The following is an 18,630-nucleotide window of genomic DNA, read 5'->3' on the forward strand; positions in this document are numbered from 1 at the left end:
TGATTTAGAGATATTGGTGTTTCTTTTTTAGGCTTTCCTTCGTCTCTCATAGCCCTAATTTAAGCCATGTCTGGACTTGCTTGTATGATTTATTTATTTTTTTGCAGTGTCCACTGTTGCCCGTGTGCCATTTTGAGTGTTTGTAGTACAGTTCAGCTATCAATAGGACAGCTGCAGTGGTCTCTTGAGCAGGGGGGTGACCTGACACAGCTTTAAGTCACATGTTCTTTCTCTCCCTGTGTATGTGGTGTGTGCGTGTGCTTGCTCATGCTGTATTTAGCCCATCTTAATGAGGCCCCAATGCTGCCCCGGGGAGGAGTTCTCAATCCAATAGCTAGCTTCAGATACAGACACTGACCCGACCACTACTGTGAGTTTTGCTGGTGCTGTTTACAGTTGATCGTATTCCTGCAGACTTACATTTACCTCCCAGTGTGATAAGTGAACTGTTTGGCATTCGAAACCTATCACTGTCTGACTTTTCCCCCCTGTTTTTAACACCACTTGTAATGGCTTGTCCCTTAACTGCAGTCAAAAGCATGTCAGGAAATCACAAAGCGAAGCAGAAGAACTAAGAAACAAATGCCTCGCGGGGCTTGTTAAGTGGAAATTAATAGTGCCATTTGTACACATGAAATGTTTTAATTTCATAAGCGGCATAATTCATTTATTTGTTAAGGGCTTTTCATTTTAACTGATGTGCTGCCATTACTGTTCTATAAGATTTGTTGATAGGGAAAATTGTTTTAAGTATCCTCTTGACTTGCATCAAGTCTTCCAGCTGTAAAGATGTTGGAAATCAGTGGAGACTTGTGCTGCTAGGATACGAAGAAACAAATCCCACACTGAAAAATGCTGCCACTGATTGGCCCTCGTGCGGTGACAACAAGTTGAAACTCGTTGTGAAATGAAATGTTTTTCTGTGTGTGTGTGTGTGTGTGTGTCATCAGCGGCATTCTTAGCATTCCACCTGTTTGTATCATAGCTACAACACTGGTAATTAAATTTCCTGCCGCAAACAGCAGACAAGGCAGTCACATTTGCATTACAAAGACTGCCCCCCCTTCCTTTGAGTCAGAATAGTAGCAGACACCCCCCCCATTCACTCCCCACTTTTCCTGTTTTTTTTTTTTTGTTTGTTTTGTTTTTTTTAGTGCTAATTTGTTATGGGATATTTATTTGAATAAAAGAGAACATGTTCTGTTAGTGCAAACCTGCTACAAAGTAACAACCAGAACCAAGACTAGTCTTTTTGATGGAGAGGCCTTCAAACAGTATTTTTAGGCTGAAATGCTTTTTAGAAGCATTTACATGATAAGATTTAATGGGCAACGATTGCAGAGCATTCATTGGTGGAAGCATTCTTGATTCTGTTAAGTGGTAGATGTTTTTTTACAGCGAGATCTCATTCTTTATCTTAGAAGACCCTTTTCTACTCTATCTTAAATGGAGAGCAAATGTTAATCTTGGATTTTTCAGTGCTGGTGGTATCATGTTTTCTGACAAAAGAGCGCTGCAGATTGTAAGGTAGGGCAGCAGGCCTAGCAGTGTGTTAGTTTGACTGTTTGTTCTGTGTTCACCATGCAATTTAAGTAAGTTGTCCAGTGTTGATGGACAAGCAGTTTAAATGAATTTACATTGAAATCATTTAATTATATTGGTATGTGGCAACTGTACCGTTACAAAACTGATTATTATCTGTAACCAGTAGTCTGGCACAAACTGTTGCATGCAAAGTACACCTGTCTACATATGCTGTATGTATAGTATTTATACTAAAGAGCTGACAAATGAAAGGAAAAAACCCTTAGCGTGAGGGGATTCGGTGGCTTTATTTTGTTGTTGTGTGTGGAAGTAACCTGGCACAGGTTGGTTTCGCTCCACCTCTGAGTCACTGTGAGTCAATACAAAGCTGCTCTGAGTGATCACCTTTATCCTGTGATGAAACATTTTTGTCCTGTTATCCCGCCAGGATAACAATGACCCTATTCGTAGGACACTAAGAGTCACTGAATGGTGAGTATAGAAAATATAGTGAATCAAATGACCACCTCAATCTGCAGATCTGTGCCCAGATTAAACCTGGGGCATTCTGGAGCCGTTTGGAAGACTGGTGAGACAGGTCACGACCTGGAGAATCGAAGGCCAAAGTGCACTGAAATTGTTTTTGTTTGTTTGCCCCCCCCCAAAGAAAAAGAAAATAAGTCATGTGTCATGTGTAGATGTGTAGAAGGCAAAGGATGCGTTAAACACTTAAATCTGTGTTTTGATGGCAAGCACTCAGCCTGGTGTAGTATTCACTACATAAACAACAGACACTTGGATCTGTCTCAGATTTAAAGCATTAACTGATGACTCATTATTTCGTATCAAGTAGTGCCCCGCGTACATACAGTACGATGATTCTTGGTGTCAGATCTCTATGGCGCAAACGCTTGCCAAGAAGGTCGACTGCTCAAGTGAAACATGAGGCTTATCTCAGGTTCATCGGTCAAGATTGAGAAAGCTTGCTGCCAGCACCTGAGGTAATCTTCAGAGAATGTGCTTCCCTGAAGGAAAAAAATGAAGTGCACAGGTTGGAAACACACCTGTTATAACAGAATACCTAAAACCAGATTTGTGTATTTTAGTGTAGCTACAGAGAAGGTGAAAATCCACGACCAACTTAAGCATTAGGATATGTCACCTTTTTCCAGTTCCTCCTTAAAAAACCAGAACTGAAAACATGAATCCATTTTTGTAGTGTATCTAGATTTTTAATATTGCATCTCAATGACAAAATGGCATTATAATAATAAAAAAAAGCTTATAAAATACAGCTGTAGCTTCTCATGTTTTCTATCATTTGACAAAATTAAAGCATTTTGCAGGCCTGACAGGAGGATGTGATCTAAGTCTTGCTGTTACATGAGTAAAACTGGTATTATTGAAGATTCCCCTCTGTAGTCATTAGCCTCTTTTGCTCTTACGCAGCCAGGTGACTCGAGTAAACTTCCCTTCTTTGTGTTATCGGTGTGGCAGCCTTGAAACACATTAGCTAAATTCTCTCGAAGGAAAGAGGCGCCCACACACGAGAGGGTACTCTGATTACATTTCCCAGTTGTGACTGTCTCGCTCCGCTTCCCTGTCTTGTGTTGCTTTCTTTCAGTTGAACTTTTGTTGAAAATGTGCCATTTTCAGATCCTCAGCCTTAATCTTCAGATGTTAAATGGCAAGGATAAAAGGCTCGGGCGGGGGCATGGAAATCTGGAAAGGGTTAGAAGAGGTATGGCGTCGGGGAGGAAGTTGTGAGTGTAATGCATAGGCGAACACACACACAGTCTCCATGGCAACAGTTTGATCTTTCTCTCTGTGGCTGTCATGCCTGCAGCACACATGGTGACGGAGTGGACAGGTTGCACTGATGACCAGAGGCGGGGAGGTGCGAGCTGGGGAGGGGAGGAGTGTGCTTGCATCAGAGATAGTGGCCGGTGCCTCCTTTTTTCTTTTCCTTCCCTCTCTCTCTCTCAGTCGGTCTCTCGTTCTCTTTCGCCCACCCGCCCCCTCCCAGCTCTCCCTAAACTCTGCCATCTGCAGACCCCAAGAGCTGCTTTGATTGGATTAGCCATGAATTAACGAGACAGGCTTGAAGAACAGCCTCTGTTGTGGAAATCTCTTATCATATCTTAATTCGCTCTTTGTGCGAGCGCGTGTGCCTGTGTGATCTTATAAGTTCTTTTAATGAAATCAAAGAAAAGCTCAATGCTTTCTTTTTCAAAGCCACAGATTGTAATGAATTTGCTTGAAATGATGTCGCTGACTAAATGAGTCCCCAAATTGGGGGAGTGTATGTTAAAAGCCCTGAGAGAGACCTGTTGCTCATTCTGGAGAGATGTAGAGAGGTAATGCAGTGTTGAACAAATATCCTCCTTTTCAAACGCAACAAGTGTTACTTCTGCTGTATTTTCTCTTCCACCGAGTTGGAAAAAGTTTTGCTCGGCTCAAGCTGTTTACTGTCATCTGCCTGGACAAAGACTGAGCGTGGTTTGGATGTGTTGTTTTTGGGTGGCATGAGTGTGAAGCTAACCCTGAAGAATGGACTCCTGTCTCCTCGACGGCCTAAACATGTCCTCCTCCTTTTGACCACCGAGTGTTTTCAGAAAACAGCACTTTGTCATGTCGCAGTCAACCTAATCCTAACCGGCATAAAGTCTGTACATTTTTCTATGACTGCAGCACAGAAATAACTCTGCCTCCATGTCCCCCTGCTGTCTGAAATTAATAGCATACACACTATTTATTGTTGTAAGTTTCTACTTAGCGTGAGATAGAAGGATCAGGTGGGGGATGGCATTGTTTGGTTTGGGAAGTATTCTGTTGGTTGCGTAGCAACAGGCTCCTGGAAACGGGAGTGGACGGTGTTGCCACTAGCAACCGTTGTTGCTCTGCAAACAATGTGGGCCAGTGCAAACATGAGCCAAGACTGCGGGCTCCTGCTTTTAATTGAACATCTGTATGTGTTTTTCTCTGATTGAGCCCTGTGTAAGTTAGATCTGTCACTGACAGATGTTTAAATTTTGTTGGCAATATAGGCCTGATTATTAATGACAGTCTGGGAGGCCTCCAGGGTTCCTAACATGTGACTTTTGTTATTTCTGTATAGCTTTTAAAACTCTGGTATCTCCTGAAAGCAGGGGTTCTTTGTGTAATGTTGTCAAGTGCTTATCTGGGATTTGCTTGAAATAAACCAGGCTTGCAGACCTGACATGAAAACAGACTTTTTGTGTGAAGTTGTCTCTGAGTAGGAGGCATGAAGATCTGACCGTAGCCCATCATAAGTAGTGGGTTTGCAGCAGCGAGCTGGCCCTCCTGCTGGGCTCTACCTTTGTGCCTTTCAGAGCTGCTGGTGGGGATTTTGTGTGGCTTTTAACCTTCTTCCAACGCTAAACAGACTCCTCTGAGCCACAGACTTTCTCCTTTCCCACCAACTCAGTGATTTTTTTCTTTTTAATTTTTTTAATTTTTTTTGGGGCGCAGTTTACCTTATCTAATTTGAGTCAGCACCTTCATAGACAAAAACACGCAGGTCAATGATCCTTTTCTTGTTTTGGTCACCACCTTGCTGTGCCGTCCACTCATTAATGGCATAAAGACGCTCCTGAGGTTTGTCTTGCTTCCCGTTGGTGCTCTTTAATAATAGATTCTTGTCATTTGTTCACATTTGGTCCTTTTACATGTTTCAAATATTTTAAAGGACAATGTCTCTGTCTGACTCAGAAGCGTGCCCCAAAAGAAAGACTCATACAACACTTAGGATTAGGTTGGTGTTTCAGTTGTGATTGACACACATCAGGAATTTCAACATAGGCCTCCTACGCTTAGTCTGTTAGTCATGTAAGCAGAACACTGTCTTTGCCTCTGGCACACATGGAAGTTGTCACTAGTGACACACCCATATCTGTTATGATAAAGCTATTCTATCCCCCAAACTCTACATGTTGCCAAGTTACATTCGGTGTCCAAAACCTGAGAAGTAACAGTTAAAAAGTCTATTTTTGTTTATGATGGGTTTTTGTGTTTGTTTTCTGGGGTTTTTGTGTGTTATTAATAAGTGTTGCATCTTAAACAAAGTTATGTTTTCTTCATGGTTTTTAAAAGTGCATTAAAATAGCTTACAGAGTGAAAAAACCGTAAGCTCTAAATGCTGTAATTAACATTTGATCAAGTACTTATGAGGGACAGTGCCAGGCGTTGTGCGATACAGTCCTTAGCTGGTCTGCTGGAGATTTACTGTTTCTAGTTATCATTTTGTAGTGAAGCATTTATCCTTATGGTCTGTGTTTTTAATGTCACGGCTTTGCGTGGTGGAGATTGTGTATCTGTGATATTCATGTTTTTTTTAGTTAAATGTATTTGTTCCTCGTTGCCATCAACAGTGTCACTGATCCAGGTTTTTGCTCTCGCGTTGCTAGTTTTTCCAAATGTTTTTTTTTTTTCTTTGGCACGTCCACAGAAAAGTTCAAGTTTGGTTTTGAAGTTTGTGTTTAATCTCTAAGGCACACTTACAACCCCTTAGTTACTAGTCTAAGTCTTTTGACTTACCTGAAAGTTAAGCTTTGAGAAAGCCAAGACTCAGTTGTGGCTGCACTAATGACTCAGTGTGCAGATTACTGCAGACAGAGTGGTTTTTGTCAGGTCTCTTCAAGTGAATTAAAATAACGTTGTTGCGCACGCTGTGTGTTATGACTAATCGCAGCATGTCTAGAGCAGGTTGTGTCTTGCGGCCCTTGGCTATAACACTGTATCTGAACACTACCTACTTGTTCCCCTACTGACTTTTCCTGCTACCCCACATTTTCTGCCTTTAAATTAAAGCCTGCTCTTCAGTTCAGCCCCCCCGTATCTCCCTCTCCTTTATTCAAATCATCCTCCCCCTACTCGAAAGTTCCTGTGCAGAAGCTTTATAAGGGGGCTAAAATAGAGGAGTGAACATGAAGGCGTGGGGGTGGGAGTCAGGGTGAGTTTGTGGGGAGGGAGCTGAGGGGGGGCACAGATTCCTCACCATAGCAACCGACAAACGTTTACAAAGCATTGAGGAATTTCCTCATATCAGCTGGATTATTGGAGCCCTCAGAGATCAGCTCTTGCTTGAAACAAACGCTGGATATCATCAGGACCCCGGCAGGGGCTCGAACCCCACTGCTATTTTCATCTTTTTCCCCCCATCATTTTTCTCTTTTGGAGCTTTTTTTACCCCCCCTCCCATTCTTCTCTTGTCCCTGCCTTGTTGCTCCTGCTCTTGCTCTGTCCTTTTTTTTTTTTTTTTTTTTTTTTAAGAGAGCCTTTGTGTCACTCCATTTTTAGCTCCCCTTTGCTATGCTGTGCACATTGTCACCCAGTTGAAAGCAGAGTAGTGGCAATGGGTTTGGTCCCCACGAAGCACTTCAGTCCTGTTGGTAACTTGAACTCCTCTACTGTAATTTTTCCTCCTGGGTCTCCTCTGTCAGCAGGACGATGTGTGTCAGTAATACTGTTGGCCTATTGATTTTGTCTTTGATTAAAACTAAAGGTGGGCAGCCTCTAGGGTTCTGAGTGCTGTAGTGACTCAGCTTGATTTGGTAAAGCTAGAAACCCCCTGGGTACAATGAATGGCCCGGTGGCTCCACAAGAGTAGGGATGGGATGTAAGAGTGTTTATTTACTAAGGTGCTCATATTATATTCTTTCAAAGTTCTTTTTTTAAATTTTACCTGGAAGGGTATTTCTTCAGTCTGGTAGAAAATGACTTCTGGTGATGTCTTTTCTGATTCTCCTTAATGCTTCCCAGCATGCAGAACTCCGAGGGAGGGTCAGAAACCACGACCAGCGTGGCAGCGCTGCGGACGTCATCATCAGCCCAGGCTCCGGTGGTACAGCCTGTCCCAGCCTCTCAGCAGGTAGGATAATATATCTACCCTGCTGCTACTGTGATGATAGGACAAAGTCTGTCATGACTTAACTGTTCCGTGCCATCTCTTTCCAAATGTTAAGTATAAGGGAGAAGTTATTTTGGAAACCAGGCCAAGCCAGGAGCTAATGTTACATGGAATGCCAATGGAAATATAGCATAGAAGATCCCTTTTTTTAACTTCTGATTGGGTGTGCAGCGCAGAGAGCTGCAGCAGGCAGACCTGTCTGCTCGCACACACGGTTACACCGCCCATGAAAAATCACACGCTCAGACAAATAACTTGCTCTAACTGGTGCACAGAAAGGAGGAGTTTAGTGCTCTAAATGCTATTTTAACCTAAGTGCTTTAAGCTCATTTCATCAGGAATTGTATGACAAAAATCTGATGAGGACTGGCACAGCGACGTCCTGCTTTGCCCACGTATTATTTCTAAAAGCCCACCCTAACACAGCAGGTTAAACCCTGCCCTGTCCAGCAGCACCGGCAATAAATAAGAATGTATTTTTAAATTGTGGTTCCAATTTGTAACTTGTCAGCAAATAAAGCCGCCACCGTCCACTCTGCCAACAGATGCCTCTCGTATCAATTTACATTATTAACTTCTGCCATGAGTTCTCTCTGTCTTGCCAGACCAGTACATCAAATTTGCTAATGTTTCGAGGCTGCAGATAAATGAGAATTATCAGCGCAAGCGTAAATGACAGTCGAAATTTCTGTCGTGTTGTTTTTATGTCTGTCTATTGCTATCGTTGCTACTTTATATTCCAAACCTGTATTAAAAAGAGATGTAAACCTGACATTTATAGATGAAGATGTTTGTTATTGTGTTGACTGTTGCATGTTTAGAATAATGCGTTTGTATGAATTTTAAATGCCCATCTATGTAATTCAGTTATGTCTCGTATTCACACAGAGAGTGCTGGTTCAAGCCACAGGCTCAGCTCAGAAGGGAGGACAAGTACAGCAGCTTTCAGTACCCAGGGCTCAACAGGTCCCTCAGCAGGTACACAGTACTGTACTTACTTGTACTGTGCTCTGACATTATGTACACCGCTTGACTTGACGGCTGAAGACCTGTGGAGTCTTACAATAAAGTAGGAAGAAGATTACATTTTAAATGACTCGCACATCCAGAATACCAGACTGGTAACGCGACCGTGTCCCGTTTGACCACGGCTTAGTTTTGTTGTTTGCAAATACTAGTTATTCGTCAGGTCCTGTTCAGGTGACAGTTTATGTTTATAAATAATGAAATGTAGTCCGAAGAGCTTCAGCTTTGGTCTTCAATTAACAAACTAGGAAGTACACGACCAAATTGGTAACAGATCCACCTTTGTGTATTTAAACGCTCTCTAGCATGGCAGCCCGTTTTTTGTTTTTAAGCACATTTCTCCTCTTGCTGTGCTCCTCATGGGTGTGTGAAAGTTTCTTTCTCTGGCTGAGCCTGGTCCACTGGCTGTATACATGAATAACATGTGTATACCTATAAAATGTCTCTTGGCGGCTTTTAAAATGAAAATGTTATTTTAAACTGTTATTTGGATAAAAGAACAAGTTTTGAATGTGTGTGTGTGGTGATGACAGTGTTTTTCTTGGCTTTTCTGTTGCCTATGTGTGCTTACATTGTGCTTACGTGTAGCTCTGGATCCCAGAGTATAATGTGATTCGTCCATTGGTCATCTGATCGCAAATAGGACTCTTCATCTTTATCATTCAGTGCATCATTCATTAGCACTCAAAACCTCAGGGTCACTTAGATGTGTTCTCATTCTTGGAAGAAAAGTTCCTTAATTTACGTGACTTTAAAATGAATTAGAAGCATTGTAAATGGGATGTAATCAGTAATTAGTTTTTTGTTTTAAACTATGTCGGTCTAATTTTCTGCAGCTGTGTCTCCCAATGCAAGTTTATCACATTAAAACCTTATTAATCTTTAGATTAATAAGGTTAAAGTGAAGTAGGAGGCTGTAGTGGACATCTGACCAAGAAGACAAGTATCAGAGTCTCTAGTTAAAGAAATGGGCAAACTGCAGGTCCTCGACTGACAGCTTCATTAAACGAAACCCACAAAACAGCCTTCTCACTGTCAACAGAGGAAAGGCGACATTTAGAGCAGAGTCAGAGAGGAAAAGCAATATATGAAAGGACAAGATTAAGATGGGCATAAGAACATGCCGGACAGAAAATTGGAAAAAGGCTTGATGTGCTTGGCCCAAAGATTTTCTACATCTGTGAGATGTAGAATAAACGAGAAGATGATGGAGCGCGGCTTACCATCTGTCAAGAGTGGTGGAGTGCTTTGGTAGAGGTAAAGTGGGAGATTTGCACAAGATAAACAAAGACTTGAAGGAGGAACGCTATCATTCCATTTTGCAACATCGTGGCTCACTCTGTGCGAAACCACATGTGCGATATGTCTTCATTGGTTCAAGCTGAAATCCGCTCGTACGGTTTCACCGAATGCAAGGTGTATGTTTTAATCTACCCTGTCTGTATGCCTGCAACAGCTGTCAGCGGCACGGTGCTTTTTGTGAATATGTCTTGAATGCCTTGAGGGAATTTCCACAAATTTGGCACAAGTGTTTACTCCACGAAGAACTGATTTGATTTTAGCAGTCAGGTATCAATGTCACTGTGATTTAATTTGCTTCCATTCTTGCAAAAGCGAAAGGATCACCTTTAGTTTCTGGCACAGACGTTCACTTAAACTCAAGGATGGAACTGATTAAAAATTAGTAGTCAAAGGTCATTTAATGCTCTTCAGTTCATGCAGTTTACTATGTGTGTGGACAGACATGGATGTAAGCTGTGTTGTGTTGATGCATTCTCCCATGGGTTTGTGGGAGACTGCATCAATGAGAGAATTATGCCGTTATCTTATTTTTTCCTATTGCCCACTTGATTGCAGCTGGTTCTGATAAATAAATAAGAAATATTCTCAGGCCTGTTTCCACTGATCACTGCTTTCATTGTGCTGTGATCTCCATGTAGGTGCAGCAGGTGCAGCATGTCTACCCGTCACAGGTCCAGTATGTTGGAGAAAGTGGAGATGCGGTTTATACCAATGGAACAATGTGAGTCGTGCTGCATTTTTTTCAAATGGGGAATAAAAAAATAAAAAATTCAGACAAAGATTTATTGTGAAACTGAAACACATTTACTACAATGACTCTGTCAGTGAAAGAACCCGGAGGACTGCTTTCTAAATCACACAGACACAGCGCTGCACATACTTGGCTCCATCTCAAATGTGGAGTCATCTTGGATTATGTCTAAATCGGTGCTGGATAAAAGGAATAAGACAAATAATTGTCCAGACTACTTTTTAACAAATATCTCTCAGATCACAGTGCCATTAAAGGTAACTGATGCCTAAATGACTTTTATCCCACACTTTGATATTTAATGACTCTAGCAAAACGAAATATTTTGACGACCTCGGTAATTTTTGCCGATGTCAACACAATTATGTAGTATATCAACAATAGTGTTGTTGTTGTTTTTTCCCCGTGCGTTTGCATAAAGATTCCTCTTTGCAGGCAGAGCTGAAAATCAAATGTTCTTTAATTTCTGTGGCCTCTCTGCAGCCGAACAGCCTACTCCTACAACCCCGAGGCACAGTTGTACGGGCAAAGCAGTGGCGGGCCCTACTTTGACTCTCAGGCCGGTGGAGGTCATGTTACCACGGTGGTCTCCTCTGCCAGCGGCGGCGTGCCCACTCATGGCATGGTAGGCATCACCATGGACGTGGGCAGCAGCCACATCATCTCCAGCGGCAGCACCTACCTGATCCACGGCGGAAATATGGAGGGAAGCCGCAACCACATATCGCACTCGTCGCGTTCCTCCTCGGCTATGGTGAGCAACAGCCATCCCGCTGTGCTGTTATTCTGGTGCACGTTTACCAACTTCGAACAGGATTAATAACAAAGCAAAAATAAATACTTAATGACTGAAAGAGTCTGGGGGGGGTCTAAATAATAGTTTTGATAGTAACTTTCATCACTACCTGAGATAGACTGTGTCCTAACTCACCACCCAGTTTCCCAGGAACCTGCAGCCTGAGTCGGGGCCTCCTAGCTCTGTAGTAACGCACAGAGTGGTGCAGGCCAGTGAGCCCACAGAACCGGGACATTGGCTTAAATAATTCAGCACTGCCTTGTTTCAGAGGTTTTCACAGGCACTTGAGCGCCCTACGAAACAAAGCAACCCTTGGGGCTCATTACCATTTGGCCAAGAGCCCTCGGGAGCCTTCTTAAGGCTTGGACCGCTGCCCGTTTCTTTTTCCTTTTATTCCGTCTCCAGTTTGGCTGCACTACCAAGTCTTTTTTGACTTGATTTTTCTTCTACAGCTCAACAGAATGTCCCTGGTTTTGTCGTTCACTTTGCCCGCCAGTTGGACTCCATTATTTTTCGTTGTCTAGTGAGAGACTAATATGTCAGCGTATTTTTCTACAGTGACGGTTTTGCTTAAGTCTTAGTCACAGTTTACTCTGTCTGCCATTTAGCTCTTCAAATATTTTTCAGCTACATCGTTTGATAAACTGCGGGGTGGTAGGCATTGTTGACCTGTTGCTGAAAACCTTAAGCTGACCTGCGACCCCTGTTTGTGGTTCCTATTTGCATACATTAGAGTGTCTGACCGCAAACCTTCACTGAGCGGCTTAACCCTATGAGTCCCTTGATTTGCATGCTTTTGTCAGCCAGTAATAGATTTGGCTACAACACTGACTGATTTTTAATAGAAATGCAGAGATCTGGCTGCTCGCTAACAGTCTTATTACCTTTATCTTTTTGTGTGTGTGTTTTTGTTTTTTTCTTCATATACCCCTGCTTATTTCTGTTCCCTTTTTCTGTCTCTCAATCTCTTTTTGCCTCCTCCCCCTTCTGTGTCCACTTCTTTCTTTTTTTTCCCCCTCTTTTTTGCATGCTTCTTCTTTCTTTAGCTTGAAATGGCGATTGAAAACCTCCAAAAGTCTGAAGGAATTGCAAGTCACAAAAGCAGCCTGCTCAACAGCCATGTAAGTCAACCAGGAACTTTCTTTGAAAAGGACGTGAGAGGGGAAAAAAAAGGAAAGAAAGCCGTGGCTGAATCTGTGGGCTGTGTGCTCTTCTTGTGCTGAGATGAACGCGCTGCTACTTAATCTGCTTCTGCACTGTCTCAATGACACACACACTTAATTTTCCTTATCTGAACTTGCATTTGCTATCACTCTTTCCTCAGTTATGTATCTTGTACATGTGCATTAATGCTCTGCGTCTGCATGTACTTAAGTCGACTGATGTTTCCAAATATTTCTGTTATTTTCACTTCTAAGTACAGCGAGACACGCACTCAGATTTTATTACAGTGCAGCTTTCGTCCTGCCCGTCAGGTGTAATAAGGCTTAAGAATGAGATTCACATAATATCTCTGGGTAGGTTTTTATCTGCATGAGGACATTTGTGGTGTAGATTCCTTTCCTTCACTCTTAATTTTTTTTTTTTTTTTTGCTAGATTGTTTGCATAAATTTACTTTGACGTATTTTATTGGATTGCATATTGCAAATCATAATTTTGCTGATTATTTCTTCAGTTTCAGCCATTCTCCTTAGTTACTGTTCGTCATGCTGTAGTCACTTATGTTCTCTGAGGAATACAGTTAGACGGGGGGGCTGCAGTGGTGTCTCTGGTATTTATATCACTAAACTAAAACAGGCTACCGTGTGCGTGTTGTCTGTTTTGTGCCGCGTCTTCACCAGGTGACTATAACGCTAATTTTTATTTTTATTTTTTTGTGACTTGTCTTCTGTGTATTTTTAGCTGCAATGGCTTCTGGACAACTACGAGACAGCGGAGGGAGTTAGCCTGCCCCGGTCCTCCCTCTATAACCACTACTTGCGGCACTGTCAGGAGCAGAAACTGGACCCAGTTAACGCAGCCTCCTTCGGCAAACTCATCCGTTCAGTCTTTATGGGCCTGAGGACCCGCCGCCTCGGCACCAGGTAGGAAGAGGAAGAGGTTGTTGCAGATGCTGATGACGGTAATCACATGACCATTATAGATTTGATGATGCTTAATGCTTATAGGCACTGGTAACCTGCTGATGGACCAGGCTAATGATAGTGATTACACTGATGGCAAGGCTTCTCATGACTGGTTTCTGGCTTTTCTCACTCTATCCACCAGAGGCAACTCTAAGTATCATTACTACGGCATCCGGGTGAAGCCAGACTCGCCGCTCAACCGACTGCAGGAGGACACCCAGTACATGGCCATGAGGCAGCAGCCAGTCCACCAGAAACAGAGGTCAGGTTTTTCTCCCTGTCTGCCTGCTGTAGCGTCCTTTCTTTACATCTCTGTGGCTCTGTGATGACTTTTACTAGTTTCTGAATAAACCTTCACTGACATCAGTCCTGTGACAGCTGGCTATATTCATTTCCCTTTTGCTTAACCGAAAACAAGAACAGCGCTGCTGCTAGTGTGTCCATAATGTACCGTGTGTCCTGGAAACCCATGAGCCTCTTTTAGTGAAACTCACTCAGGAATAAACTCTTTAATGCAGCACATATAATGGATCACTGCACGTCTTGGTTTTCAGCTCTGACACACCCACCGAACTTAGAAAACATATTTCAAAAACAAAAATGTTGCCGCTGTTATCGAGTGGTGGAAGGAACACTTCGAGGACCTCCTAAATGCTGCTGTCGTGTCTTGTGTAGAGGAAGCAGAGTCTGGGGACGACGCACTGAGGCAGCTAAACAACTACTCGGTGGCAGGGCCACTGGGGTGGATGAGGGTCGCCCTGAGTTCCTGAAGGCTTTGGATGTTGTCGGGGTGTCTTGGTTGACACGCCTCTATAATGTTGTGTGGAGATCAGGATTGGCAGACCGGGGTGGTGGTTCCCATCTTTAACAAGGGGATAGGAGGGTGGGTTTCAACTTTAGGGGGATCACACTCCTCAGCCTTCCTGGGAAAGTCTATGCCAGGGTGCTGGAAAGAAGAGTCCGTCCAGTAGCTGAACACCGACTACAGAAGGAACAATGTAGTTTTTGTCCTGGTCGCAGAACGCTGGACCAACTATTTTTACACTTGAGGGTGCGTGGGAGTTTAGTCTACATGTGTTTTGTGGACTTGGAGAATGCATTCGACCGTGTCCCTCGGAGTGTCCTGTGGGAGGTGCTTCGGGAGCATGGGTTGCCAGGCCTGTTGCTACGAGCCATTCGATCCTTATACAACTGTTGCCAGAGCTTGGTCCGTATAGCCGGGAATACGTCGGACTCGTTTCCGGTGGGTGTTGGACTCTGCCTGGCCTGCCCTTTGTCACAGGCTGCAGGGTTGTGGAGGCTGTACCGGTCTGTCGTGGTGAAGAGAGAGCTGAGTGTAAAAACGAAGCTCTCGATTTACGTCCCTACCCTCACCTATGGTCACGAGCTGTGGGTAGTGACCAAAAGAACGAGATTGTGGATACAAGCGGCAGAAATGGGCTTTCTGTGAAGGGTGACTGGCCTCTCACTTAGAGATAGGGTGACAAGTTTGGCCACCTGGGAGGAGCTCAGACTAGTGCTGCTACTCCTCCACATTGAAAGGAGCCAGGTTGGCTCCAGGGATGGCTCCTGGGTGCCTCCTGCGTGAAGTGTTCCGGGAGGAGGCCCCAGGGCAGACCCTGGAGAGATTATATCTCTCAGCTGGCCTGGGAACGCCTTGGTGTTCCCCTTGACAAGCTGGAGGAGATGGCCGGGTAGAGGAAGGTCGGGGCTTCTCTGCATAGGCTGCTGCCCCCACAACCTGGCCCTGGATAAATGGAAGAAAATGGATGAATGGATGGATAGTTGCCGCTTAAATCAGCAATAAACCCGCATAAATCAGCCTCGGTTTTGTACCGAATGCGATGTGTGCGTGTGCTCCTCAGTGTCCGATTCTTTCATTGTGCTTCCCCAGACCTTCAAAAATCACTAATGTACACGTTCCACCCTCTTATGTCTATACAGGTTCAAGCCTCTGCAGAAGGTGGACAGCATGTCTGACAGTCTGTGTGGGAGCTCGCAGCACTGCAGCAGCACTCCAGAGCAGTCTGTGGCTGCTCAGAGCCAACACCACCAGCAGTACATAGGTAAGCACAGGCGCTCCCACTGAAACTGCTTAAGGTGGTTTAACTCTTATCACTTCTCTTTCCAGATACAGTCTTTAATGCTAGCACTAGATATTTTTATTTCACTAGCTGTGCCCACGTCCTCATTTTAGGTTTGACAGCGTTTTAGTAGGTAAAGGTGATGCTTGGACATGAATTGAGCTGCGGTTTGGGGACTGGTGACAGTCTAGCAGATCCTCATGCACTAAATAGAAATGAAGTTAAAGAATTGAGAACAAGGAGGAAGAGAGGGTGGGGCACGTAAACGAGAATAAACAGCTTGCAGAACTGAGGGAACCTGTGTAGATGACAACCGGAAAGAGCGTGTTTGGAGGCGTGGTCCCGCTCCTGAAATTCCGATACATAATCTCCAATAAAAATACGTCATAGCTTCGTCTTGGCTTTACTAGAACATAGATTTTAAACTTGGGTAATAAATGTCCGACACTGTGACGCAGACCATATGAGCTACACGTATCCATAAAACAGTTGATGTCATATGTGTCATTACTCCTTGTTGCTGTGTGAGTGAAATGAGTGACGCCTGTCTACATTTATGCAGATATGTCTCACAGCTTGCCTCCGTTTCCAACTCCTGACTTGGGCACCCAGCCTCTGCCTGAGCGCATCAACATGAATGATATTAAGAAGTTGCAGACGCTCTACAGAGACCACTGCGAGGTGGGTCACAGTGAAGCCGTATTCTTTTCTGGATTTGTCTTACATGTGAACCTTTGTTCTTCAGTTTTGTAGCATTCTATTCCCAGTTACAGTACACTCTGCCCTCGCCTCCGTCGCTTCAGTTTCTCACATAGTTAAATGTTAAACAAACAATGAAAACCTCGTTATATATAAATACTGTAACTGAAATGAACAAACCATGACTTTTCATCTATTACTTCTTTATCAGTAGGAAAAACTGTAAAACTCACGGAAATATAGTTAAAAGTGCAAAATTTGTCCTCCTTCACTTTTATCATAGCTGTCCAGCGGGCTGATTTTGGCCCCCGGGCTTTATGTTTGACACCTCTCCACCAGAGTGTTCTGCACTTTACTTTCAGTGGATTAAGTGCCATGTTTGTGACACCTTCAGAGATCTGTGAATATACATAACAAACAGCGATGATGAATTTTTAATAAGCAGATGCATTTTGACAGTGAAAAAAGGTGATTTGTGTGTGTGTGTGTGTGTGTGTGTGTGGGTCTTTCATCTGCAGAAACAATTAATGCGTCCTGTGTAGTTTTGGTTTTAATCATGTTATTTTGGTCTTTTGCACATCAAACACATGAACAACACATTTGAGTGGAGCCTATTACTGCACTGTTATAAATTCCAGCTTTGATATTTATTACCTGCTAAACAGGATGAAGCTGAAACAATGGAAGCCTGCAGTTTAATTAGTGGCATTATAAGCTGTAATGACTCATTCTTATGTCACAAACTCTTACGCATCAGTCAGCAGCTGAGTGTGAGATATCATATCAGCGAGCAGTGAGTTTCCTGCTGTTCGTTTTGAGTCGATCCCACAAACCTCCTGCCTTCATAAATAGCGATCACCTCGTCAGACTGACACCCGTGTCAGCCCTCTGCTCCGAGGTCAGGCGCCGCCCGGCTGCGGTGACCTGGTGTTGCTTTCGAGAATAAGAATCAATTCGACGCCACTGACATTTAAATATCATTTAACTGATGTGCAGAGAAAGAGGAGGAGGAGGACAGAGAGGTGAGACGGGAACCTTACTTGGCAGCTACGGGGGGAAATTTAGTGTCGCCCTCAGCGACCTGTATCGAACCACATTGCAGAAGAGCAGAAATAATTCTGGACATTAAAGCGTGGGTCTTTACAGACAGGCGAGCGGCTGTGATTAAAAGCAGCAAAGCTTTGGCTTTATCGTATTATCCCTGCCCTCCCCTTGTCCAGCCTCACCACGCTCCCTTTGTTCCAGCCGTCTTTTCATCTCCGTGCAGCTTTCAAGACATGCCAATTAACCTTTCAGTGCACTGGGTGGACATCTTGGTGTCTTTGTGGTGGCCTCCCCTTGGGCCTTTGTGCAGCCTTGTCGGCGGACAGGCACACGGGCTCCTGGCTTTGGCAGCCGGCACATTTCTGTCAGTCTCGCTGCCTCTGCGTCTTTAATGTTCATGCGCTCGACATTTTATCCTGTTTTGTTATTTAAAAAAAATAAATTGTGTGTGTGTGTCAACACTGACCTATTAACACATTAGCCAAGGGTTTTATTGATATCATTTAACGTTACAACACAAATAATGATTATTTTAGCTAAAAATAATATTTTACTCTAAAGAGTAAAGAGTCTCTTTTCAAGTGGGCTGTAAAGTATCCAGTGTGGGGCATGTATTTATTAATGTCATGGTAACAGCCAAATATCCAGGTGTCAGCCAAGCCTTTGGATGAACGTTTGAGAATAAATGATTAGTTTTCAGTAAACCTTGCAGGGTAATAAATCACAGGATTTTTTTTGTGCGAGTGCACAGAAACAAGCAGAAACAAGATTCAGGAAGCTCCACCGGAGGCCTGCTTGTCTGTCTGAGCTCTGCACATGAACACGGTTTTTTTTTTTTTTTTTTTTTTTTTTTTCCTCCTGCACTTTTTAAATGTTTTTTATGTGTGTGTGTGTGTGTGTGTGTGTGTGTGTCACATAAAACTGGACGCGAAAAGCTCCTGTTTAAGAGGGGATGGGAAATTCTCCTTTTTGTTTTGGAGTTCTGTGTTTGACCTGTTGCTGGGGGCAACTGTAAACACGGTTGCCATGGCGATGGCTGGAGAGGAAGCAAAAACATATCATGTGATTTGAGCCTACGCTGCTGTGTAACAAGATCCAGCAGCAAGTGCGTGTCCTGCCAGATAGAGAAAGCAGAGAATTTCACGGTGCAAATCAAACTTTTCAGTTCAGCAGAGGCTCGGCGTGGACAGTTTCAGATTGACCTTTTGCTTCAGGTGGAGTCCAGAGTCTCACCTCCTCTGACCTGATGAACGGCCCCAAAAAATCTGCGCAGCGCTGGATTCGAGGGCGGCGGGGGGTTATGTGCTGACTCTAGTTTTAGAAGCGGCAAATCATTTTAGGTCTGAAC

General features: G+C 43.6%; 1 protein-coding gene across 6 annotated transcripts in view; it reads left to right on the plus strand.

Moving 5' to 3' along the window:
* rfx2 (regulatory factor X, 2 (influences HLA class II expression)) overlaps positions 1–18,630 on the plus strand; it is a 29,536-nt gene that overhangs the window by 2,393 nt on the left and 8,513 nt on the right. For 2 of the 6 annotated variants that reach the window (XM_084910437.1, XM_084910439.1), the window contains exons 2-10: positions 7,306–7,414; positions 8,342–8,431; positions 10,420–10,502; positions 11,016–11,286; positions 12,375–12,449; positions 13,232–13,413; positions 13,598–13,717; positions 15,400–15,521; positions 16,102–16,220. In XM_084910437.1, coding sequence (XP_084766563.1) covers positions 7,307–7,414; positions 8,342–8,431; positions 10,420–10,502; positions 11,016–11,286; positions 12,375–12,449; positions 13,232–13,413; positions 13,598–13,717; positions 15,400–15,521; positions 16,102–16,220 — 1,170 coding nt within the window. In that variant the 5' untranslated portion in view covers position 7,306. The other 4 variants (XM_084910438.1, XM_084910436.1, XM_084910441.1 and 1 more) reach the window with 4 other exon arrangements.

Source organism: Perissodus microlepis, chromosome 17 (assembly GCF_051167445.1).
Source record: "Perissodus microlepis isolate ML-2025 ecotype Zambia chromosome 17, ASM5116744v1, whole genome shotgun sequence".
Taxonomy (NCBI): Eukaryota; Metazoa; Chordata; class Actinopteri; order Cichliformes; family Cichlidae; genus Perissodus; species Perissodus microlepis.